The sequence below is a fragment of the Taurulus bubalis genome, assembly GCF_910589615.1.
Source record: "Taurulus bubalis genome assembly, chromosome: 1".
Lineage (NCBI taxonomy): Eukaryota > Metazoa > Chordata > Actinopteri > Perciformes > Cottidae > Taurulus > Taurulus bubalis.
The window spans coordinates 25,584,442-25,607,294 of NC_136589.1; the positions used below are offsets into that span (position 1 = coordinate 25,584,442).

The 22,853-nt window shown below is 42.0% G+C and overlaps 6 protein-coding genes across 7 annotated transcripts; 5 read left to right on the forward strand and 1 right to left on the reverse strand.

Annotated features, from left to right (window-relative positions):
* Nucleotides 1-327: 327 nt before the first annotated feature.
* LOC306738719 (D-serine dehydratase) lies at nt 328-6,861 on the forward strand. The gene is made up of 10 exons (XM_079220614.1): nt 328-364; nt 2,902-3,042; nt 3,807-3,936; nt 4,528-4,678; nt 4,767-4,947; nt 5,139-5,257; nt 5,411-5,537; nt 5,833-5,895; nt 5,978-6,083; nt 6,178-6,861. The coding sequence occupies exons 2-10, from the start codon at nt 2,912-2,914 to the stop codon at nt 6,265-6,267; spliced, it is 1,098 nt and encodes a 365-aa protein (XP_079076740.1). The 5' UTR covers nt 328-364; nt 2,902-2,911; the 3' UTR covers nt 6,268-6,861.
* A 628-nt stretch (nt 6,862-7,489) lies between these two features.
* On the forward strand, nt 7,490-11,529 carry orc2 (origin recognition complex, subunit 2; the record flags this gene model as incomplete). Its single annotated transcript, XM_079225780.1, has 15 exons — nt 7,490-7,559; nt 7,682-7,837; nt 8,341-8,427; nt 8,552-8,641; nt 8,726-8,757; nt 8,924-8,981; nt 9,071-9,396; nt 9,485-9,594; nt 9,693-9,825; nt 10,340-10,436; nt 10,508-10,654; nt 10,736-10,907; nt 11,005-11,066; nt 11,168-11,286; nt 11,394-11,529. The coding sequence occupies 15 exons, from the start codon at nt 7,490-7,492 to the stop codon at nt 11,475-11,477; spliced, it is 1,743 nt and encodes a 580-aa protein (XP_079081906.1). The 3' UTR covers nt 11,478-11,529.
* A 439-nt stretch (nt 11,530-11,968) lies between these two features.
* On the reverse strand, nt 11,969-13,581 carry cfap410 (cilia and flagella associated protein 410; the record flags this gene model as incomplete). The annotated part of the gene is made up of 7 exons (XM_079225791.1): nt 11,969-12,134; nt 12,259-12,358; nt 12,470-12,620; nt 12,805-13,040; nt 13,158-13,204; nt 13,357-13,375; nt 13,505-13,581. The coding sequence occupies 7 exons, from the start codon at nt 13,579-13,581 to the stop codon at nt 11,970-11,972; spliced, it is 795 nt and encodes a 264-aa protein (XP_079081917.1). The 3' UTR covers nt 11,969.
* Nucleotides 13,582-13,960: 379 nt separating this feature from the next.
* On the forward strand, nt 13,961-16,399 carry rpl37a (ribosomal protein L37a). The gene is made up of 4 exons (XM_079217331.1): nt 13,961-13,994; nt 14,683-14,811; nt 15,008-15,090; nt 16,236-16,399. The coding sequence occupies exons 1-4, from the start codon at nt 13,992-13,994 to the stop codon at nt 16,297-16,299; spliced, it is 279 nt and encodes a 92-aa protein (XP_079073457.1). The 5' UTR covers nt 13,961-13,991; the 3' UTR covers nt 16,300-16,399.
* A 1,384-nt stretch (nt 16,400-17,783) lies between these two features.
* On the forward strand, nt 17,784-20,783 carry pecr (peroxisomal trans-2-enoyl-CoA reductase; the record flags this gene model as incomplete). Of its 2 annotated transcripts, XM_079214730.1 has the most annotated exons (8): nt 17,784-17,895; nt 18,511-18,644; nt 18,766-18,931; nt 19,028-19,109; nt 19,301-19,397; nt 19,485-19,595; nt 20,104-20,215; nt 20,334-20,783. In XM_079214730.1, the coding sequence occupies 8 exons, from the start codon at nt 17,784-17,786 to the stop codon at nt 20,414-20,416; spliced, it is 897 nt and encodes a 298-aa protein (XP_079070856.1). In that variant the 3' UTR covers nt 20,417-20,783. The 2 variants fall into 2 exon arrangements, with proteins under 2 accessions (XP_079070856.1, XP_079070855.1); XM_079214729.1 differs by lacking the exon at nt 17,784-17,895 and having other exon boundaries at nt 18,561-18,644; nt 20,104-20,257.
* Nucleotides 20,784-21,230: 447 nt separating this feature from the next.
* On the forward strand, nt 21,231-22,728 carry ndufb3 (NADH:ubiquinone oxidoreductase subunit B3). Its single transcript, XM_079230054.1, has 3 exons — nt 21,231-21,273; nt 22,260-22,388; nt 22,493-22,728. Exons 2-3 carry the CDS (start codon nt 22,261-22,263, stop codon nt 22,641-22,643), a joined length of 279 nt encoding a protein of 92 aa, XP_079086180.1. The 5' UTR covers nt 21,231-21,273; nt 22,260; the 3' UTR covers nt 22,644-22,728.
* The last annotated feature ends 125 nt before the right edge of the window (nt 22,729-22,853 follow it).

The window sequence follows — 22,853 nt, forward strand, 5'->3', positions numbered from 1 at the left end:
GAAAGTATGCATGATGATCAGTCTGCGTGCAGCTGCCTATACACTTGGTATAGTTACTTTTCAGTTAAGCTAAGAAGTAAAACAAATTTAAAAAAGACGATCGATAATAAGGACCGCATCCGGTCAGGAGGTTTGACCACTCAAGTAAGTCCTGAGTAACGTGACAAACAACAGGTTCGTTCGAGATGAGACAGTCCTGAGCAGAATCGATCACCGGCGATCGGCGCGCAATGCATGCCGGGTAGATTGGTGTTTTATTTGATCCCGACTTGATCTGACTTGACGCCCTCTGCTTCTTCCGCCTGCTCTCGTCTGTTTTCCAAGCGAGGCGCAGTTCACTTGGGGCGAGAATCACTGCCAAACGGTAAGTCATCTGTCGATATAAATGCTTAGCTCATGCATTGTCTACTATTCATATTCGTTTAGACGTGTTGAAAAATGAAAAAGGTCGATAAATCGGGAGTGGAAAGTAAAGGTTGTTCTCTCAGGTTTCGAGTCCGGTAAAGTTGGAAAGAAAATAGGCTGCATATGCTCTAACGAACGAGCCTATTCACAGATTCGGACTTCCCGGATCAATAACTCTTTCGCTAAACGGTGTTACAACACAAACGATACCTCTCTGTAATCGTAGTGATGCAGATAACAAGCTACAACCTTCATTTTATAAAAACGGGTCGTTCTCCGAGCTGTACGGATAACATTGGTCTCAATGTGCAGCCGGCTGTGAGACGAGTGCGCGCAGGGACGCAGGGACTGTCTGCAAAGTGCAATGCAGAAAATACATACTACAAAAATATTCAATGACTTCACTATTATGAATTGTAGCATTGCCAAAATCATGTCCTACATAATCCCCCCCCCCCCCCTCCTTGTTGTACTACAGTTGTTATTTTGAAGAAATATAATTTCTATGATTTTCTGTTAATATTTATTAATATTGAATTAATATTAATATGATGTAGCGTCACAGTGATACAGTTTAAAAAGACACAAATCATGTCCTAGATCAGTGGGCTCCCCCTTGATGTACTACAGTTGTCCTTTTGAAGAAATATAATTTATATGATTTTTTATTAATATTTATTAATATTTAATTAAAATTAATATGATATAGCGTCACAGTAATACAGTTTAAAAAGACAAAAATCATTTCCTACATCAGTGGGTTCCCCCTTGGTGTACTACAGTTGTCCTTTTGAAGAAATATAATTTATATGTTTTTTTAGTAACATTTATTAATATTTAGTTAATATTAATATGCAATAGCGTCACAGTAATACAGTTTAAAAAGACAAAAATAATGTCCTACATCAGTGGGCTCCCCCTTGTTGTACTACAGTTGTCCTTTTGAAGAAATATAATTTCTTTGTTTTTTTATGATTTTTTTTATTAATATTTAATTGCAATTAATATGCTATAGCGTCACAGTAATACAGTTTAAAAAGACAAAAATCATGTCATACATCATTGGGCTCAACCCTTGTTGCACTACAGTTGTTCTTTTGAAGAATATCATATATTTCTATGATTTTTTTAATAATATTTATTAATATTTAATTAATATTAATATGCAATAGCATCACAGTAATACAGTTTAAAAAGACAAAAATCATGTCATACATTAATAATTAAAAAATATTATTAAAAAATCATAGAAATTATATTTCTTCAAAAGAACAACTGTAGTGCAATAAGGGGGAGCCCAATGATATAGGAAATTATGTTTGTCTTTTTAAACTGTATTACTGTGACCCTATTGAATATTAATATTAATTAAATATTAATAGAAATTCATAGAAATCATATTTCTTCAAAATAACAACTGTAATACACCAAGGGGAAGCCCATTGGTGTATGAAATTATTTTGGCAATGCTACAATTCATAATAGTGAAGTCATCGATTATTTTTGTAGTATGTATTTTCTGCATTGCACTTTGCAGACGGTCCCTGCGCCCCTGCCCGCACTCGTCTCACAGCCGGCTGCACATTGAGACCAATGTTATCGTACAGCTCGGAGAACGACCCGTTTTTATAAAATGAAGGTTGTAGCTTGTTGTCTGCATCACTACGACTACAGAGAGGTATCGTTTGTGTTTTAACACCGTTTAGCGAAAGAGTTATTGATCCTGGAAGTCCGAATCTGTGAATCTCTTTCCAACTTTACCGGACTCAGGTTTCGAAGTTCAAAGGTCTTTATATCACGCAGCACTGTTGCAAAATGATATTTTGGGGAGGGAAAGTACCAGTAGAGTCTAGAGTAGACTATGTGTGCTGGTGTCATTTGTTTATATATATATATATATATATATATATATATATATATATATATATATATATATATATATATATATATATATATATATATATATATATATATTAGTATTTTTCAGTATATACTGGTGCCTGGCAGTGGGGAGGGGTCGCTCATCACCTCGCGCTCTCTCCGGCCAATCATGGGGAGGCAGTGTGCATGTTGGTTGGGTTGTGGCCCTGTGATTGGTGGAGCAGAGGGGAGGCAGGGTGTTGACCTGTCGGGAAACGGGACGGTCAAGTGTGTGAGACGAGTAGTCAAGTAGCAACGGTGCTTGTTAGCTGTTTTGTAGCTTCGGTGTGGATATACATGAGTCTCGCCAGCGTTGTTGACAGTTACATGAATAAACCTGCATTGCAAGGCAACCAGCGGTCTACGAGTCGTGAGTGTGGACGCTACAATATATATATATATATATATATATATATATATATATATATATATATATATATATATATATATATATATATATATATATATATGTGTGTTTGTTTTCATATGAATAGTGTCATTGTCACTAGTTTTTAAGTTGAAGGTAGTCATGCACAATAATGTAATTGCTGTGTGTGTCTGTGTGTGTTGTTCCAGTGCTGCCAGTATGGAGGGAGTGTGTACCCCTGCTCTGGTGGTGGATCTGGACAAAGTGAAGAGAAATGCAGAGAGGATGATTAAACGCTGTGAGAATTTGGGGGTCCAGCTTCGGCCACACATGAAGACTCACAAAACCCTGTATGAATACAGACACGCAGATACACACTCACGCAATGCCTTGATACAAATCTGAATTATTGTTAATTTATTTATGTAGCGGCAAATCACAACCAAAGTTATCTGGTGGTGCTTCTCATGTAGAGCAGGTCTAGATTGTACTAATTAATTCACGGAAATCCAACATTCCCCCCATGAGAAAAAAATTCCCCTTCGATGGTAAGAAACCTCAAATAGAGCTGGGCTAAAGGTTGGGAGGCCATCTGCATTGACAGGTTGGATTGAGAGAGAAAGGGACACAGATATGCTCAGCAACAGTGATGATGACAAAAGCAACCACAACAATGGTAGAAATAGGACTAATAATAAAAGTAGCAGTGGGCATGAAGCAGAACCACGGCAACAAGAGCAGTCATGCAACCTGTGAGATTAGAATGCACAAAAATGCATCATAATCACTCAGTAAGAGGAGAGGTGCTTGATTAGCTGACCATTTTGGGCTTTGTAGGTGAGGAGAAGTTTTTCAAACAATATCATGGATTTACAGGGAGCCAGTAGAGAGAAGCTTATATGGGATAAATATCTCTTTTCTCTGGTCAGTACATGGACCACAGAATTGGGGATCAACTGTAATCTTAAGAGAGTTATTGGAGCTGACGGATAATAGGGACGTGAATAGTCCATCCTGGAAGTCACAAATGTATTCACTATGTGCCTTATTTTTGTTCCATTTATATAAGAGATATTGACATGGTCTGTGTCTGTGTATTTGTGTTCATGTGTAGTGAGTGTGCTGACATTTTGACGGGTGGATCACGGAGGTGCATTGTGGTTTCCACACTGGCCGAGGCCTGTTTCTATGCCGACCACGGATTTGATGACATCCTTTACGCATACTCTCTTCCCTTCGATAAGGTCCTCTCAACTCACACGCTTAAAAGTTTTAGAGAAGTTATGTTTTGAAGATGTGAAAAGTGACAATATCTAAAACTGTATCTTATTAAAATAACTTGCAGGTGGTCGTGAAACCGCTTCATGTAGATCTTGGAAAACAATAGATTTAATAACAAATGTAGGGAATCACATTTTCACAATTCGCATTATTTCAAATGGTTGAATTGATTCCTCGCACACTAACAACAGTATTCTACTGTAAGACCTCTAGTATGTAGTACATACTTTATGAACAAGTATTGTATCGCATCAAATTTCACAACAGACATTACTTGTCATAGCAGGAAAAACAAGTGGAACAAATTAATGAAATGTAATTAATGTGAGCTCTGTTGTATGCAAATGCACCAGTGAGCAAGCATGCACAATCGCTTGGCCCTGGAACATGAAGCATTAATGGTGATTGATTTGATGTTCTGCCTAGTATGCCGGTCAGTGTGTTTAACATAAATCTGATATCATTTCTGATAGCTTTTATATTTTGTTTAGGTCTCTCCGCCCAACAATGCACCAAATAATCGCCCTAACTTATGTCTGTGTGTGTGCTCATAGGTGGAGCGCTGTGCGGCACTGTCAGAGAGGCTGGATCTCTTCCAAGTTTTACTGGATCATCCTCATGCTCTTGACCAGCTCATAAAGAGGCCTCTGAAAGACGGGCGGCTGTGGCGCGTGTGGCTCAAACTCGACTGTGGCAACGGGAGAGGTGAATGTGCACGGAAACCAGGACACAGCTCGTTGTCGGCTGCTGAAAGTCAAGTACCTGGTGATCTCCCGTTTGCTCTTTGCCTTAGCTGGCGTCCTGCACTCGGAACCGGAGGCGCTCCGTTTGGCTCTAGCTGTCAACGAGACGGAGGGCGTGGAGCTCACAGGAGTGTATGCTCACTGTGGGAACACCTATAACTGCAGAGGAGTGGAGCAAATACAGGCTGTCGCGCAGGAAACCACCGACTTGACTCTGCAGTTCATGGAAAAGTATGTAAAAAAAAAATCATATTTACAGAGAATGATTCAAACGCAAGCAATGTTTTGCCAGGTACACTTTTACTTTTTTTATAAAAGTCAATATTCAATCAAAATGTATTCAATATTTTTGAATGGCATACATACATTGTATGTCTTCATAGAATCATTCTGTAAACTTTTCTGGTTTTGTCCTCTGGCAGACTGAAGGCAGCCGGCATCACCTGTAAGTCCAGCATTGGCTCCACCCCATCCTGTAGTCACCCAGTCAAAGACATGGCGAAGCTCAGCGAGGTGCATCCTGGAAACTATGGCTTCTATGGTGTGTGTGTGTGTGTGTGTGTGTGTGTGTGTGTGTGTGTGTGTGTGTGTGTGTGGATGTAGTTGCAGTTGCATCAGTGCACTGGTTAGTTTATGCTGTTTTTTCAGCAGATGAATCCGGTTCTCTTTTGTTGTTTTTGTGGCTGTCGTTCAGACGTGCAGCAGTCTGTGATCGGCTCGTGCCGTCTGGAGGATGTGGCTGTGAGGGTTTTGACGAGAGTCATTGGACACTGTCCTCACAGGAACCAGCTCTTGATCGACTGCGGCTGGAGCGGACTCAGGTACCTCCCTAAATATTGTTTACCCTGTACTGTGGTTGCAGAATGGATGTTTACCTGCTTACCGTTTGAATCTGACATAGTCCTTAATGTTGTATACTTAAATGGCCCCAGGGGAAGGAGTCTAGGGGCAAATTTATTATTTTAAATTGATTTCCTCTCAATTGACCTATGACACTCCCCATCTGGAGCAGATACATTTAATCACCACTAAATGTATTCTTCTTTCTTTTTATACCATTGTTGCTGCTATCGTTTTCATATTTTCTTTAAACACATTTTTGGTCAATGCTCTCAGTCTAGACGGAGCCGGAAAACTTCCCACTGGATATGCTGTGATTGAAGGACACCCAAACCTCAAGTAAAGTTACCTCCTCTTGTCTCCAATCTTACTTAACTCAAGTGTGACGGAAGTTCTGATGAAATATATCTCCCCCCCCCAGGTTGTTATCTATGACCCAGGAGCACGGTAGAGTGGAGCCCATCTTGGGACCGCTGGACTACGGCAAATACCCCCTGGGCTCTCTGCTCACACTGATCCCCTATCATGTTAGTACAGTTCAATGTGGAGCGAAGGGCACTGCTGTCAGCTTCATCTGTGTCACTCAACTCTTGTTTGACCCTGTTTCTGTTCATTTTACAGTCGTGTGCAAGTGCCGCGATGCACCCTGTGTACTATGTGCACTCTGAGGGCCGTCTGCTGGGGAAGTGGACGCCGACACGCGGGTGGTGAACACGTGTTAAAGGAATTCTTGGAGCAACTCCTGTCTTTGTTTATTCCAAAATGTAAGCGTAGAGGTATTCCAAAACCACTATGTACTACTTTTGTAATCCTATTCTCCAAATGTTGTATATGAAGATAAAAAAAGAAGAAAAAAAAGCTTTTGGACTATGTTGTAACATCTCATCATTTAATTAAAGCCACCGAGCTGTGTTTTTGAAAGGAGTCAGTATTTGAGCGCTCGATGGAAGTCTGAAACAATAACCACAAATAAAATCTGCTTTCAGGAGTGTTAATTCATTTTTCAATCTCGATTTTTTTTGCACAATCTTCAGTGTTGTATTGTCTCTAAATGTAATTACTGAAAAAGAGAGACACTTTGCTCAAAGTGTGTACTGCAGCAGGCGCTGGTAACTACATGACGGACATATGGATAATCAGTATATAAGTATATTGATCATTAACCTGTTGAAGTGAGTTCATAATAAATGATCCTTCATGATAAGCTTTTATGGGCAAAGTGTACAGTGACTCACACAGCCTCTCTTGAATAATAATGATGGTGATTTACTTTTTTTCTGACTAAATAAAATCCCTATAAAGTTACATCTACCTATTTTGTCTTGCACATTTCTAAAATAGGTGTCATAATGATAATTTGACTACAACTTGATTAACATTAATTATCACAGGTTCAATGCCATTATTAATACGTTATATTATTATTATTGTTATCATTTCCAACAATCATAAAACTGTCTCAAAAGCGAGGAGGTTGTGCTAAGTGCATCTTGGGAGATGTGGTTTTATTGAAGCTAACGTTCTGATTGGCCACCAGATGACCTCTCACCGGTCACGTGGTTTCAAAACTTCAGTAGGCTGGCGCGGGAAGTTGTCATAGCACAGTGTTGCTTTCAGTTCATACAAAGTTTTGATTACATCTTCCTCGTGCGATACTGACTCATTATCTGGTAAGTTGCCGTAATTTAGACGCATTTGGGTTCTGCTGCACTTTTTCCTGGAGACGTCCAGTGCGCAGTTGCTGTCATTGCGGCCGACCGTCCACCGGGAGACCAACTTAGCGTTACCCCGCACCGCACTGTCCGCTAACGTTGCGTTACCGTGACGGATGGAGCCGAACTAAACTGTCGTTTTTAAAGAGCCCGCTGAGTGACGTTAGTTAGCTTTCAGCTCGCTGCTGTCACACCGTGTGTCCTCTCTCCCTGTAGTCACCATGAGCGCGTTGGAGGTGAAGTTCATCGGGGACGGAGATGCTCTGGAGCACATCGTGGACAAACAGGAGGGTACGTGGACCCGCCGTCTCTTCCTTTCTCCTGCTTGAATGTTTGGGGCTCCGAGCAGGTCTTCGCTCGCCACTACGTCTCACCAGCTGCCTGTCTGTCTGTCTCTATGCACAACTCAACAGGTGTGCAGAGCAACAGTGGGTCTGTGCAGAAGATGGTGACGTTTAAGGGCTCAGCCGGTCGACCAGTCAGAGAGGAAACAGAACATGATGGGGACGAAACCGGAGTCCTTGATGAGCAGAACTATGTCCAAGCTCTGGGTGCAGACCACGCAGGAGGTGAGGGAGACAGCTGCATGTTCTTGAACACCTGCTGTGTTGAGGAGAAGAAACCTTGTCCAATCTTTTTTTTTTTTGTTACTGTTATTCAATCTGCTGCTAAATTATGCAAAACAATACCTAGCTTCCATTTAGTATGCATTTTATTAGGTACACCCAGCTATACATCCTTTCTTCATAGTCAGGTTATAGTGGTTGTGTGGGTTGAAACCGTCTTAGTGTTTATTTTGTTGTTTATTTCTATAGTGTTACACTTAGATGTGCTTCCTATAGGGTATTTTGACCCCCCCACCCATTTACATCAACAAGAGTGAACTGAATTTATATACATTGTCGTAACATATCATATTTTTTAGGACTGATGCAATCAACACACAAGCCCCTTTTCCTCATGGTGCAGCCGGAATTAGTACAAGGCTGTTGTGCTAATTGCTGCTGACCACTTTGCGTCATTACATGTCGGTTACATGTCGGTTACATCATTTTCCTTTTTTGTTTTGCAGAAGATGAGGAGGGTATGTACAGAGTGGCTGGGTCCTCCATTTTCACCTTTCAGAAAGCCAAACGTGGACACAGCATGGCCCAGACTGGTGAGAGCCTTCATCCTCTTCTGTTATACGGTGTGTCATATATATTATTATTATCTTTGTACAATATATTACACACTTTTTTGTGGTGTGTGTTTTTTGTTGTTGTTTTTTTTTTTACAAATAGCAAGTGAATTGGCTCGGACTGCTGGGAAAAGTGTGACCTTCAGCACAAGCCCCAACATTGAACCCTCGACTCCCACCCGAAAAGGGGGCAGTGAGTTCAGCACACTTTCCTTATTTTTTTTGCATCCTTTCCTGTATCCATTTGAATAAAACTATCTGTATTCTGTCTCCCTAGACCACAGAGGAGGAAGCAGGACACCACAGAGGGTGAGTCTCTAAGGGAATTTGTTTGCTCTCATATACACAAAATATTGCATCCAGCAACCATTCCTTGATGAAGTTGCCATGTTTCTGTAAGCTGTTTTTCAGGCAGCTTTGCTGCAGTGTCAGAGATGTTGTATTCTCAGTGCTGCCTCTGCTTTTTGCATGACAGAGCAAGAAGGTTCAGTTTGTCTCCACGACACCCCACAGGCTCAGGAAGAGAATGACAAGTGAGTGTGACGATGGAGGTGGAATCTCTTGGCGTTACAGTCGTATATGTCGAAAGTTAGACTTTTGCTAAGCTGTTTGATGCTCTCAGCTCCCAGCATTCGGTCAGACAGCGATAGTGAGCTTTCGTCCTCCGACTCGGGAGGGGACGAGGACAAGGAGGACGAGGAGGACAATGTGATGGAGGAGGAGACGAAAGTAAAGAAAGAAGATAAGGAGAACTTGAAGACTCTAAGAACGCCCAGTAAAGGTTCATCTGCAGCGCTCTACAAGACTCCTGCCAAGAAGAGCAAGACCACATCGGAAGCCCCGAATCAGCCCAGTATGGTCGAGGAGTATTTTGAAGCCCATGGCAGTTCAAAGGTCTTGACATCGGACCGCACCCTGCAGCGGTTACACACCCCTAAACTTGACCGGGTCAGTATATGACCGCCAGTAGTCTAAATGTATTAAACGTGCTGTGCTCCCGTGTCACTGACGCAATTCCTTATTTTCTGTTTCGCAGGAGACTTTGGTCCAGCTTTTAGAAGGAAAACCGTCCTGCTGCTCGAAAGAGATCCAGCAGCTCCACAGCAAACACCGAACGCACTTTAGCAAATGGATGTTACAGTTACAGTGAGTGTGGTTTGCACTTTCTTTAATCTGTGCTTTTTTTGTTGTAGTGTTGGAAATACAGTACAAGACAAAAAGTGTCTCTGTGTTTGCTTGTGCAGGTTGGGATTCAGTGTTCTGGTTTACGGTTTGGGCAGCAAAAAGTCTCTGCTGGAGGACTTCCGTGTGTCTCATTTGGCTCAAGAAATCCACCTCGTGGTCAACGGATTCTTCCCCTCCATCACTCTTAAATCAGTCAGTATACACTGAAGAATTTCTTCCACTTTAAAATGATTTATTGGCACAGTCTATATAAAAAATTCAACTGAAAAGACCAAAATCTGCAGTGCACGTATCCTACTTATAAGTACCGTTTGTGTCCCCAAAGACTGATATATCTTATTCTTCTGTGCTCCATTGTTGTTCAAAAACTCTTAAAACCCCGTCAGTGAGCCACACAGTTGCACGACGACGAACACAGGGGCCAAAGTATATTTTTGAAACAACCCCAAACACACTGTCTTGCAGAAGAAAATACTCACATCAAATGTGTATTAAACTAGAGATGAAAATACTCCTGTTTGAGTAACATCTTCCAGAAACTAGTGTTCAGCTGTTTGAGGAAATTACTTCCTGACTTAAAAATGAAACCATTGTTAATGACCCAGCTTTAAGCTTCACGTCCTATGAGTGACACAGACTTGACACATTGTTGAGTTTGAGCCATATAGATCAAGATCGTTTTTTTCCGTTGATGCTTTCGTTGCAGATTTTAAATGCTCTGACATGTGAGGTGCTAGAGCATCAGGGAAGTTTCCGGACACCCTCGGACCAGATCCAGTACGTCACTCAGACCCTTAAAGACAGTGAGTGCGTCTGTCCATTGTCTCCATCTTAAGCTTGGGAAATTTTTATAATTTAAACCATGTCCTTGCAGGCCCAGATCTCCACGTGTACCTACTGATCCATAATATAGACGGACCAATGCTGCGAGGAGAGAAGACCCAGAGTGCACTGGGGCAGCTGGCATCACTGCCCAACCTGCATTTGGTGGCGTCTTTAGACCACATAAACGCTCCAATGGGTGGGTGTTTGTGTGCGACTGTACTGCCATGTTGATGATAGTGAAACGTATTCTTGGAACTGAATCCCCCTGTGTTTCCAGTGTGGGACCAGTTTAAGCAGAGCCAATTTAACTGGTTGTGGTGGGAGTGTGTGACCTTCCAGCACTACGCAGAGGAAACGTCGTACGAAAACTCGCTCCTAGTGCAGCAGACCGGCGCTCTCGCTCTGTCCTCCCTTACACATGTGCTGCGCAGCTTGACACCCAATGCAAGGTACCACGTACACCTTGACATGGTTTACTGTCACAGCTGTGAAGTAATTCATGAATTACTGAAGTCGTTCGTGGCTCCATGTCCTTTCTTTTTGCAGAGGAATTTTCAAACTGTTGGTGAACTTCCAGCTGGAAAACAAAGATAACCCTTCATACACAGGTACACGCAAACATAACGTGTCAAAATGCTGTACTGGTCTTTCCCTAAAACGTGCATTTGTAGCTTTATGATTATTATATTTTCCCCGTCACGGTGAGCAGGATTGTCCTTCCAAGATTTCTACCAGCGTTGTCGAGAGGCGTTCTTGGTGAACTCTGACCTCACACTGAGGACTCAGCTGACTGAGTTCAGAGACCACAAACTGATACGCACACGCAAGGTGGAGTCCTGTTTCCCTTTAGAATTTCCAAACCCTCGTTCAGTGTCGTAGCTATCTGCAGACTGAAGTGTCCTTCACTTAACATGTATTCCCCATTTATTCTCCAGGGTGCAGACGGAGTGGAGTACTTGGTCGTTGCAGTGGACGCGAGCACGTTGATGGACTTCCTGGAGAACGAAGAGGGCGACTGAGAAAGAAAGGCTGACATGTATCGCTTGTAGTTCATCCACCGACTTACTTTCTAATTATTGGTGAAATGTTTTCACTTGTCAGAAAATACCCCACCATAGCTCTGTGACATTCACGTCTTGTGTTTTGATGTGTACATTTTTAAAGCTAACATCTGTAATTCAAATCAACACTTGAGAGTAAATGTCTTATTGCAATTTCATCTCTTTACTTCAAGAAATAGATTTACATTAAGCAAAACGTACATTCTTTTGTTTGTACAAGGCAGGTAGGCATGCTGCTATGAAAAAAATAAAAAGAAGAAAGCCAGAGAACTTATTCAGTACTCCTTCACATGTGAAAACTGTAACGGTTGGTGAAACTTCATCACATGCCATGCATATTGTAATCGGAAAGTAACGAGTGAAAAGGGGGGTTTTGGATCCTGTCTGTGATCAGAAAATGGGATGGAGGAAGGAAGTTGTTGGGCCCACGAGTGCACGCTATGAAGCGCTTCAGTGTTGGATGTCAACAGTTTTCTGTGTCTGCAGTGAATCTGTTTGCATTTCTGAGTCCAGCGTGTAAGTCTGGAGTCTGTTTTGGGTGGCTGTGTGTACGATGTGAAGCTCCTCTTCCTCCAAGTCCTTCAGCAGCAGCAAAACTGCATCGAGAGTGTGCGTCTGAAAATACAATTAAGGTTCTCATTTATTGGCTGAAATTAATAAAATAAGAAATATGACATTTTTTAAAGTACATTCCAACGTTTTGAGTTCTAGGAAGCAATGTTCAGATCTAAGAGGGTACCTTTTTCATTGGTGGTTTGTTCTCTCTGGTTGCTGGAGAAGAAAGGGAGGGGAACTTGTCTCTGGAGAGGAGTTTCATCCCCAACTCTTCTCTGATTTTGCTGGAAACGAAATTCAAGATAGACATGTTTTGTTCTCAATATTCCTTCATTACCTGGAGAGATTAACTTTGACCAATACATGTTCTACTTCCTTGTAATCACAAGACTTACTTGGTCTCTTCCATGTTGTAGTTAAGAGGGTCATTCTCCGTCTCTGCATCTGGCAGTCCGTTGGTGGAGAGCTGCTTTTGGACACTGTCTGGGGGGGTGGTGACCTCTTCGCCCTCCATGAGAGCAAGTGCAAGCTCATCCTCTGTCACTACTGCAAACACACGTAAAACAACAGAGTCTTTATCACAATTATTTATGATTCCATCGCCCATGTAATCTCTGAGGTCACACCAAAGTCTGTGCAGAGTTTGGCTCCAGTCAACGCAATCATTTGAATGTCTTTTTTCCAATTGTGGGTGCAAATAATGTTTCGTACAGTCGCATACACTCAGCACACTCGCCTTGGTTGTCGAGCTTCTGGAGCCGAGGAAGGCAACGCAGTACAGTGAGGCGATACTGGCTGGAGTTGGTTCCACAACAGGGGTTCTCTGCCAGCCAGAGCACCCTGAGACGCGTCAACGGACGCAGATATGAGAGCTCAGCAAGTGAGGGAATCTTGTTCCTCCTCAGGTAGAGCTCACATAGAGACAGACAGCCAGCCAGAGGAGAGAGAGACAAGATGCCATTGACACTGCAGAGAAAAGGGAGAACACCACAGCCAGGATTGGTCAATCATCTCTAATGGTCGGGTGCAAATGTCCCGGTGTCAAACGTGAACATGTCAAAGAGCAAATTTAAATAGACCAACCTCAGTGTCAGCACCTCAATGTTGGCCATTTGAGAGAAGATAGAAATCTGGAAAGAAAGAGTGTAAAGGGAACACTTGTATTATTGCAAACGTCTGCATAAGTACATGCATGCAACCTAAATTACAATTAATAAACCATAATAAAGTCAATCTGAGCATGAATTGTCAAACCAAACAAAGATGTCTACAGACTACTCACATCAGTCAGGTTGCATCCCCTGCAAAAAGACATGTAACGTGACGTTATCATAAATGCGAGGTATGCATAACAAGCCATCAGCATGTCACGTTAACCAAAAAGCAACTAAAGTGACTGGTAACTGTGAAGCTAAAATTGCCACACTTACCAGCAGTTCAATTTCTTCACGCTTTCCAAGTCGGAGGCCTTAGCCTTCGCGAGAACCTGCTTCCGTGTTAGCTTCATGGCATATCCACTAACATAGCTGTCAAGAGCGGATATTTTAATACACTATCTGTTCACAAACAGCAAAACCTCCATTATTACAGGCTAAGTGGACAAACATTTCAACTCAGCAGCAAGGATGTCGTTTACACCACACGAATACGCATGCGCGTAACCACTAAGGCGTCCTTAGTTACAGCCATTTCCGTTTTCATTATTGCGTACGTTTTGTTAAACATATTTAACAGCAATACTTACTGCTACTTTGTAGGAGTCTGTTGTATTTTATACGGTGTAAAAGATAAACAGTATTTTTATTTGTATGTAGTACTATCAAAACTCAAAGTCCCACAATGCACCGTAAACCGACAGGGTAAATCGCGCATGCGCGCTAAGCAATCCCTCTTTGGACCTACGTCTCCACTGAAACGATGGTGAGCCCAGAATGTCCCATTCCAAATCCGTATCAATCTAAGAATTCATGTGCTATAAATGATATAATCACATATTTGGGGGCTAGTTGACGTCCTTGTTTATTAGACACAACCATTATTTGTGTCTATTTTGTGATTATTTCAACAGTTAAAACGATGTTTTCATGTCCCAGTGAGACAGAAATGGCTGACACCATTGCTACAAGTTACCCAATAAGCCCGGGTACAAGGCGGTTAGTTATATTAGCGTACTGTCGGCCGCTAAAGTCGGTTTTACAGTAAAACATGACTTGCTTCATGTCGCATTCTCGTTTTGTCGTCTCCGAACGTGGACCAGAGTTGAACTGTGTTCACGTTAGCTCCCGTCCAGAGGAAGCTCATGGATGCTAAAGTTAGCTGAACCCGGTTAGCCCACTGGTGAAAATCTCATTCACCCTGGTTGTATAGTTAAACTGAGTTAAACATGTGTTGGGACGGAATGTGATCACAATACATTCGGCTTGCACAATATTGAACCCGACTGTCTGTGTGCGGGGTTAGATTATACTCGAGGCACACTTTATAAAGCTACCGCCGTATCACTAACAAAACGATAAGTGCGTCAGTGGTTTTAAACGCGTTTATCAGAAGCGTTAACTGTACGCGCCAATAAAGGGAGATTTTGCAATTTATTGTGTTATGTTCACAGGCCAAGCGTACCAAGAAGGTGGGGATCGTGGGTAAATATGGCACGCGTTATGGCGCGTCGCTGAGGAAGATGGTGAAGAAAATTGAAATCTCCCAGCACGCTAAATACACCTGCTCTTTCTGTGGCAAGGTAAGCTCAACCCTGACTAATTCACTCATTCAGAAATCAGTGTGCCTATTGATGTGAAGGTACAATGGCTATGCTTACAGCAAATGGCACAGGTTTTGTGTATTTGTAGGACACCCATGTATGGGTGTTGTATCAGGGGGAAAAAATCTAGCACGGTGCTGTTTTGTGACTTAATGTGTTACATGTGTATTGACAGACCAAGATGAAGAGGAGGGCTGTTGGTATCTGGCATTGTGGGTCCTGCAGAAAGACCGTGGCTGGAGGCGCCTGGACTTACAAGTAGGTTTATTTTTGCTTTGCTACAGTTCTACCACTCGACCGGCTGCTGGGGTCATATCTGGGTAGTGTTGTGGTGTTTGACAGTAAATGATCGTGACACAAAAGGAGGTGTACCCAGGGAGCAAGCGGCTACACGTTGTTATTTCACCTAAAGGGCTGGATGTCGTCTAATGTGTTAATATTATGCAATACAAATCCGGGGTGTATAAATTATCTCTGTAAGTGAGTTGCCTGTTTGTGCAATAAATAGGTTCCGTGTTTAGAGCAAGATGGTACGGACACTGCATGTAAGACGTCTGTTTGCAGAGCTTATGGGCAATTAACAGTGCTGTGATTGGACACAGTTTACCAAATTTATGAAACTAGTTACTCAAGAATATAATCGTCCCGTTCAGATGGTCTGACATAAGTAAATGTTAACGACATAGTACCTTCCCCGTTTTGTAAATACGAGACATGATTCAGCGGCTACTAAATGCATTTCTTCTCTCGCATTTTGTTGGAACTTTTATTTCCCAGAATAGCTGACTCATTTAAAATTGGAGCTTAGTCGATGACCGTCCAGGGGATGTCATATTTGTCCACTTAGATGTATGGAGACTCATAAATAAGCCAGTAGAAGGCTTAATTGAATTAAAATCCTAGCCTTGCAAGACCAAAGTATTGGATGGCTGTGCTAACTTAATACAAAATGTCTAAAATTATTGCATTGAACCCTGTCGGAGAACCATAAAGCAACTCTTAAGTGCTCTGAAATAAAATATGGCGGACAGCTATTTGCTGATGTATTTTTAGAGGTCATCTGGCCAGATTTTTCATTAATATTGAATACTCTTTGACTGTTCCTTGACTCTAAGCATAACTAGACTATTTTCTTTTTAAGTTTTGCTTGCCCTTGGTCAAATTATGTTATTACCATGGAGACGAGAGTTTATTTGAAAAACCAATCCTCCGATTCTAAATGAAAATGTCAACGTATACACACATTTTATTTAATTTTCATGCAAATTGGCCAATAACTAAAGCAGCTGCATAAATAAAGGAAAGACTTCACTTCAACAAGGGAGGGGAATCTGACTGGATGTTGGGAATATTCAATAATATGCATTCACATATTAAATTGTGTTTTTGTTTGTCTTTTCCAGCACAACGTCCGCCGTCACAGTCAAGTCCGCGATCAGGAGACTGAAGGAGTTGAAGGACCAGTAAACCAGTGAAACCATCACTGGCCAATTTGGGACTTTTTCTATAATTTAACCCACCTGGACATGGCCTCAACATCCACAAATAAATCTTGTCTGGAGCGGAATTCTTTGTCTTTGTTCATCTGTATTACAAAATGTAGCAGGGAAATCAAAACTTCTGGGTGCTAACTACAAGAAGAGACTTCACCAAACCTGCATGAGTGAGAACGTTCAGGGTGCCAATAAAGTTGCACCATCAAAACAACCAGTGTTAAAGAATATATATTTTGTGCCACTTGTAGCTGGTGGAATCTAAATTTCACCAGCCATTTAATATATTACAGCAGTTTCATTTATTTATTTATTTTTTATTATAGTGGTGAGGGAAGTAAAGCTAGCAGCAACCTGCACGTTTTATCAGAATTTGGCTAGTGCCTTTTCCCTGGGTACAGATTTGCTTTCATTGGTGTCACTTGGTAGTAAATACCAGCAGTTTTTCTGATGAAAAATCCATGGATTGACTCCCGTTGACACTGATACATACAGGGGTTGGAAATATGCTGCATTATAACCTGTGGACAGCCTTTTGATTTTTAAATCCACTGCTTTGCCACAGAGCCCTCTGGCTGTTTTGATTACGCAGCAAATTAAACAATACTGCTGACTTGATCAGAGGGTGACTATATCTCACTTGAAGGATCAACAAGGCAACATAATGTAAGTCGAAGGTCATATGATACTTAAGCCTAGTTTATGGTTCTCCGTCAGATCGACGTAGCTACGCCGTCGACGCAGACCCCTACGCCGTAGCCTGACGCGCACCTCCAAAAAATCCTAATACAATATGTACATGATTACACATCGGCAGGTTGGTGCCCAAGTCGCTGTCACTTGAGCAGGCGCTGCGAAATTGGGTATTTCGTGCAGTGGTCAGTGTCTGTAGTGAAAAATGTTTATACAGGATTAACTGTTCCATAAATATAACGGATATTGTATGTCACTTTTGAAATTGAAGACTATTTTTTATATTGAAGAAAAAAAATACTTGGAAACTATGATTTAGAAAATATAGAATCTAAAATGATTCTCGAAGGAAATTAACAATCGCCATCTGACTGATTAGTTTCAGGAATTACCTGTCCAATACATTTATTTTTGAAGACATTTAAAGCACTGAATATCTGGTTTTAAATAACGTGTTCAAGCACGTGACATAACCGTGACTAAATAATGAACGAAGTTCTCAAAGTCAAGAAAAACAGATGAAATAATTTCACAAGCTGATTCTAGAATATTTCTCACCGGATGTATTGCGCCAATAAGATACGTAAACGTCTCCATCGTATTAAGAAAACTGAACTGTGAATAAAACAGTTCACGCTACATTCCTGAAGAGGGCAGCATCGAAACACCAAAGAGATCTACTTCCGTGAAATGTCCAGCAGGGGGCGCAAGCGTTGCCCTTTTTTCACACGGCGCATTCCTCCTGAGTCGGGCTAAGAAACAAGTATGGCGGTGTCCAGTGTTTTCAGACCGGGTTTATTCAACCATAAAGTTGCAATAGTAACGGGTGGCGGGACCGGTATCGGCAAAGCTATCTCTGCGGAGCTGCTGGAGCTGGGTGAGTGATGCGGGGTTTAGGGTCTGGAGACTGTGTGTGTGTGTGTGTGTGTGTGTGTGTGTGTGTGTGTGTGTGTGTGTGTGTGTGTGTGAGACTGACTGACGGCAAGAACCGAGTGAACTTCGGCACAGATAGAGGAAGACATGGCTGACTCAGGCCAGCAAAGGCCTTAAAACTGTGTAAACACTGTGGCGACACGATGTTTTGGTAACGGCTCTCTGTGTATGTTAAAGGTATAATTTAAATAAATAAATACAAAAAACATGTACAGTGCGTGGCAGGAAGCAGAAATATCCTGGGACACAGAAGTTGGCTGAACAAATACAGAATAATAACGTTCATGTGTTGGCCTGACATGGCGATTAAGAAAGTGTCTGGTAACAAAGGTTTCCTCTCAAGAACATTCAGTGGAACTCCTGATAGCATTAACGATGCATCTTTATTTTGGAGTCATCCATATGTACAAATAAATTAAAAAACATAAGAGCAAGCATTTTGTCACTGACTTGTGGTGACCTCATTCCAAATAATCACATCACATCACCAAAATAAGGATAACAAAAGTCATGTCTTGAAGTGGACAGACTTTCAATGGCCGACGACTACTGTCTCCAGGTTGCAGCGTGGTGCTCTCCAGTAGAAATGCAGAGAGGTTGGAGGCAGCAGCTCAGGAGATGAGCCAAAACATTCCTGCCTCCAGCCCGGCGAGTGTCACTCCTCTACCATGTAACATCCGAAACGAGGATGAGGTGGGCCTGCACCATAGACTGTATATATATATATACACATATATGAGGCCTGCACACACCTTCAGCCTCTGGAACTACTCCATGTTGATGTTGTCAGTGGTTTTGACCCCCCCTGCTGCAGGTGAAGGAGCTCATGTCATCGGTGCTGAAGCGGTACGGCAGGATAGACTTTCTGGTGAACAATGGAGGAGGTCAGTTCAGCAGCCCAGTCGAACACATGTCCTCCAAAGGCTGGAAAGCGGTGATAGACACCAACCTGACGGGAACGTTTCACTGCTGCCAGCAGGGTGAGACGCCGACGGCCAACTCTGGCTCAGTGTGTGTGTGTGTTTTGTTGTTAAAGCTCTCTCCGTGTGACTGATGCTGCTGTTCCATCCACACAGTCTACTCCGCGTGGATGAAGCAGCATGGAGGTGTGATCGTCAACATCATCGCTGACATGTGGAAGGGCTTCCCAGGCATGGCGTAAGCAGCACAACCCACCAAATTCACACACTAACATATATATATATATATATATATATATATATATATATATATATATATATATATGTATGTATGTATGTATGTATGTATGTATGTGTATATATATATATATACATACATACATACATACATACATAACTGACACGCTCAGTGTGTCCGCTCCCTGACAGCCACACAGGGGCAGCCAGAGCAGCAGTGGACAACTTAACGAAGAGTCTGGCCATCGAGTGGGCAGCCTCAGGGGTCAGAGTGAACTCCATTGCACCTGTAAGTACAGGCCACGAGTCACCGCGGTGTGTGGGAGGTCTTCAATTGTGCAGCAATGTCAAATCTGTGCATTTTATCTGGTTGCAGGGCACAATCTTTTCCAAAACTGCGATGGAGAACTACAAGGAGCTTGGACCAGATCTTTTCAAGATGTCTGTTCCGTTTAGCCCCGCAAAGAGGCTGGGAGTACCAGAAGAGGTGTGTGACGGCCACGATACCCAGAGGAAAGGGCGGTCGTGAAGCTCGGAGACGCTTTGTTAACATGCATGAATGTGTCCTTGGAAGAAAATTACGTATGCGGAACTATTTGAAAATAGCAGTTGTTTGTGATGTTTTCAAGTGCTTAACTAAGTCCTTGATCGTGCATTCAAAGTCCAGGCTGCACCTCGCGAAAGTAAACATACAAACATCTGTCTTGTTGATTACTATGTTTAGGATATGGCCAAGCTATATGGGGGGAAAAACACCTTCAATTCTCAATGCACATCATCTGTTTAGAAAATGATAAAAATCCCCACACTAAATAATAACTTGTGTCAGGCTGTATTAAGAAATTTAAATAGAAAATGCTAATGGTTCACATATGGTAGTTGAGAGCAATAGATACAGAGCATGTGCTGTGTGTCCGGTGTGTTTGTTGCAGAGTCAGACTGCACTGATGTGTTCTGTTTAAAAAATAAATAGAACATTGTGCTTTGCTGTTCAGATCTCATCAGCAGTATGTTTCCTGCTCTCTCCTGCTGCCTCTTACATCTCCGGAGACACCCTGAGGGTCGATGCAGGACAGAGTCTGTACCACTCCATGTGGGAGATACCCAGTAGGTTTATCCTACTAGAGGATCCACACTTCGGTCTTTACGGTATATACTGTACGAACTATGCAGCATACTGTAAAGTTGACTAAATTCTCGAGTTGTTTTGTGTGTTCTTCTCCAGGCCACAGCGCATGGCCGGAGGCTCCAGAGGGGGAGAACATCAACGCTCTGAAGGACCTGCTCAACCCAAAAAGCAAACTCTAATTCACTTTTGTGACATAGTCTGAGCCCAGTGCATAGACACGCGCATAGACACACACATAGACACACACATATACACACACACACACACACACACACACACACACACACACACACACACACACACACACACACACACACACACACACACACACACACACGCACAGGCCAACAAGCATCACATTGAGTGCTCCACAAGCACTGTCAAAGAAAGCAGACAACATCGCAGCCTGGTTATAAAACCGTGATTTATTCTTGCAGATCATGTACACGATTGTATGTAATTATGTGTCTGATTTAGTTGCCATAAACTATTGAAATGTATGTAGAATGTTTTTCCCCAATGTATTTGTAAATTGGTATATGAAAATTAAAAATCTTTGGATAATATAAGACAAAGTATTGTTGTTATTAAATGGGTCCATGGACTATTACAGTAGTCTGCCAGCAGATTGATAGTAAGTATTTCATAATAGTATTTACATTAGAAGGGCATTTAGTGACCGCTCATGATCCTGAACAATAACGAATATTAAGATTAAACAAGCGGGTTAATAATAAGTATATGCTATACAGAGTAATATTGTACTTTATGTCGTAATGCTAAAACAACTACCGCCGTACAATTCATAAATGCACAAAAGGATATTACAACAATAAATAAATGCGTAGTTGTACTCTATGCCTAAATATACTGCACTTATAATGGTTTGCGCCATAGACTGAAGTCCGGAGGGCCCTCTCCCTTTAGAGACGCTCGGCTGGTTTGTCCCAAACGCTGTGCCGTACTGTTACCGTAAGACAAAGTTCACTGTCGCAAACATTTAGTCCAAACACAGAGGTCACAACAAACCGCTCAGGTACAGTGTGTTTCTTCTAGATACAACTTGACATTTGCGTCGCATCTTTCGTTGCTCGTTCACGATGGCTGACACAACTATCTTAACACACAATGCAAGTGTGGATAATGCGTCTTAGAACAAATGCTGCAGTTGTATCTGTCCAGTGAGATAGCTCGGTTAGCTAGCGTGATGCTACCGGTGTTCAGTGTTCAGAGGGAGCCTTTCTTTTAGGTAACGTTATGCAACGTAAGGCAGCGGCGAGTTGCTTTTCTGGGTATTTATTAGAAACGGCACACAGTAACACAGCTGGCTCAACGTGGCTGATTGCACCAGGGTTTGATTAACCGGTGGTTTGTATCCATGGTCTCTCCAATACTAAAACAATACAACGTTTATTATAAAACATATCTCTTGTGTGATGAACTTAAAACTTTATTCTTATCGTCATGTACCATCCTAAGCAGTTTTGGAGCAATTGGCCTCCGAAGGATGATGACACGTTAGTGGTTAAAATTAGGTGTTATGTTGTAGAATATGATTTATTTTAGTGTAAAATACTGCAGCCATGTACATTAACTTTCATAAGGACAGGAGCTAAATACCTTCACCTTCCTGTAATAACACTGTATAACCAGAGACATAGGTTTTCATGCCTCGGCTTATACAATGAACATTAACATGTATTTGAAAGTATAATGAAGTGCTGTATCTTTTACATTTCTATGTATGAGCTTTTTACCACAGATGATTACATTTACTTGACAGAAATATTACTGCAGCTTTGGCCAAAATGAACATGTCACGTGATCACAAAACAATATGTTAATGACATGTTCACAACCCTTTACACTAAGAGAAATTTGAATTATTGCAGGTCTCGTATTTTTACTTTGCTTTAACTGAGGGTTTTTTACTCAGCTTTATATTTCTCAAATTTAAAACAAAAATTATAGTATGAGGGAGGTTATTATGAATAATCGCATATGTCTGTTATATGTTTTCAGCATGGGAGGTGACCACGGCCACAACAAGATGTCCATGCCAGACTGGCGGCAGTGGAAGGTGGAGGGAACGCCACTGGAGTTCACGAAGCAGAGACTGGCAGCCAGGGGCCTCAAGGATCCATGGGCACGGTCAGTACTCTACCTACATGAGATATTTTGGACGTTTAAGTCATCTTATCTTATTCCTGACCTACTATCTTTCTCTCCTGTCGACGCCACTCTCGACTCTGCAGCAACGAGGCTTGGAGATACTCAGGCGGCTTCGCCCGTGCTGTGACTCTGTCTGATGTGCTGCTGAGAGGATTCAAGTGGGGCTTTGCTGCCTTCACCGTTGCTCTGGCTGTCGAGTACGCCCTGTTCCCACCCAAGAAGGGCGGTCACTAATGCTCATCGTTGTCCCTGAGCCCCAGAGTCTGGACTCTAATAATATTCTGTATTTTCTGTTCATTAAATGTTTTTGTGATCACCCCATGGTTTCTCTTGTTCTTCATACATCTTTAAACCACAACCAATTTAAATTTGCATTTGTATTTTAACCACAGTGATGGGGTTTTAATCTTCTTTAACATACAGTATTATTGCTGAAACAAAGGT

Bases quoted from the DNA above. Each gene is read 5' to 3' on its own strand.
- LOC306738719 (XM_079220614.1), top strand. From the start codon at position 2,912: ATGGAGGGAGTGTGTACCCCTGCTCTGGTGGTGGATCTGGACAAAGTG. The intron at 4,948-5,138 runs GTATGTAAAAAA...GTCCTCTGGCAG, and splicing joins ACTCTGCAGTTCATGGAAAA to ACTGAAGGCAGCCGGCATCA. The intron at 6,084-6,177 runs GTTAGTACAGTT...TTCATTTTACAG, and splicing joins TCACACTGATCCCCTATCAT to TCGTGTGCAAGTGCCGCGAT.
- rpl37a (XM_079217331.1), top strand. The intron at 14,812-15,007 runs GTAAGCTCAACC...GTGTATTGACAG, and splicing joins CCTGCTCTTTCTGTGGCAAG to ACCAAGATGAAGAGGAGGGC. The intron at 15,091-16,235 runs GTAGGTTTATTT...TGTCTTTTCCAG, and splicing joins GGAGGCGCCTGGACTTACAA to CACAACGTCCGCCGTCACAG.
- ndufb3 (XM_079230054.1), top strand. From the start codon at position 22,261: ATGGGAGGTGACCACGGCCACAACAAGATGTCCATGCCAGACTGGCGG. The intron at 22,389-22,492 runs GTCAGTACTCTA...TCGACTCTGCAG, and splicing joins CTCAAGGATCCATGGGCACG to CAACGAGGCTTGGAGATACT.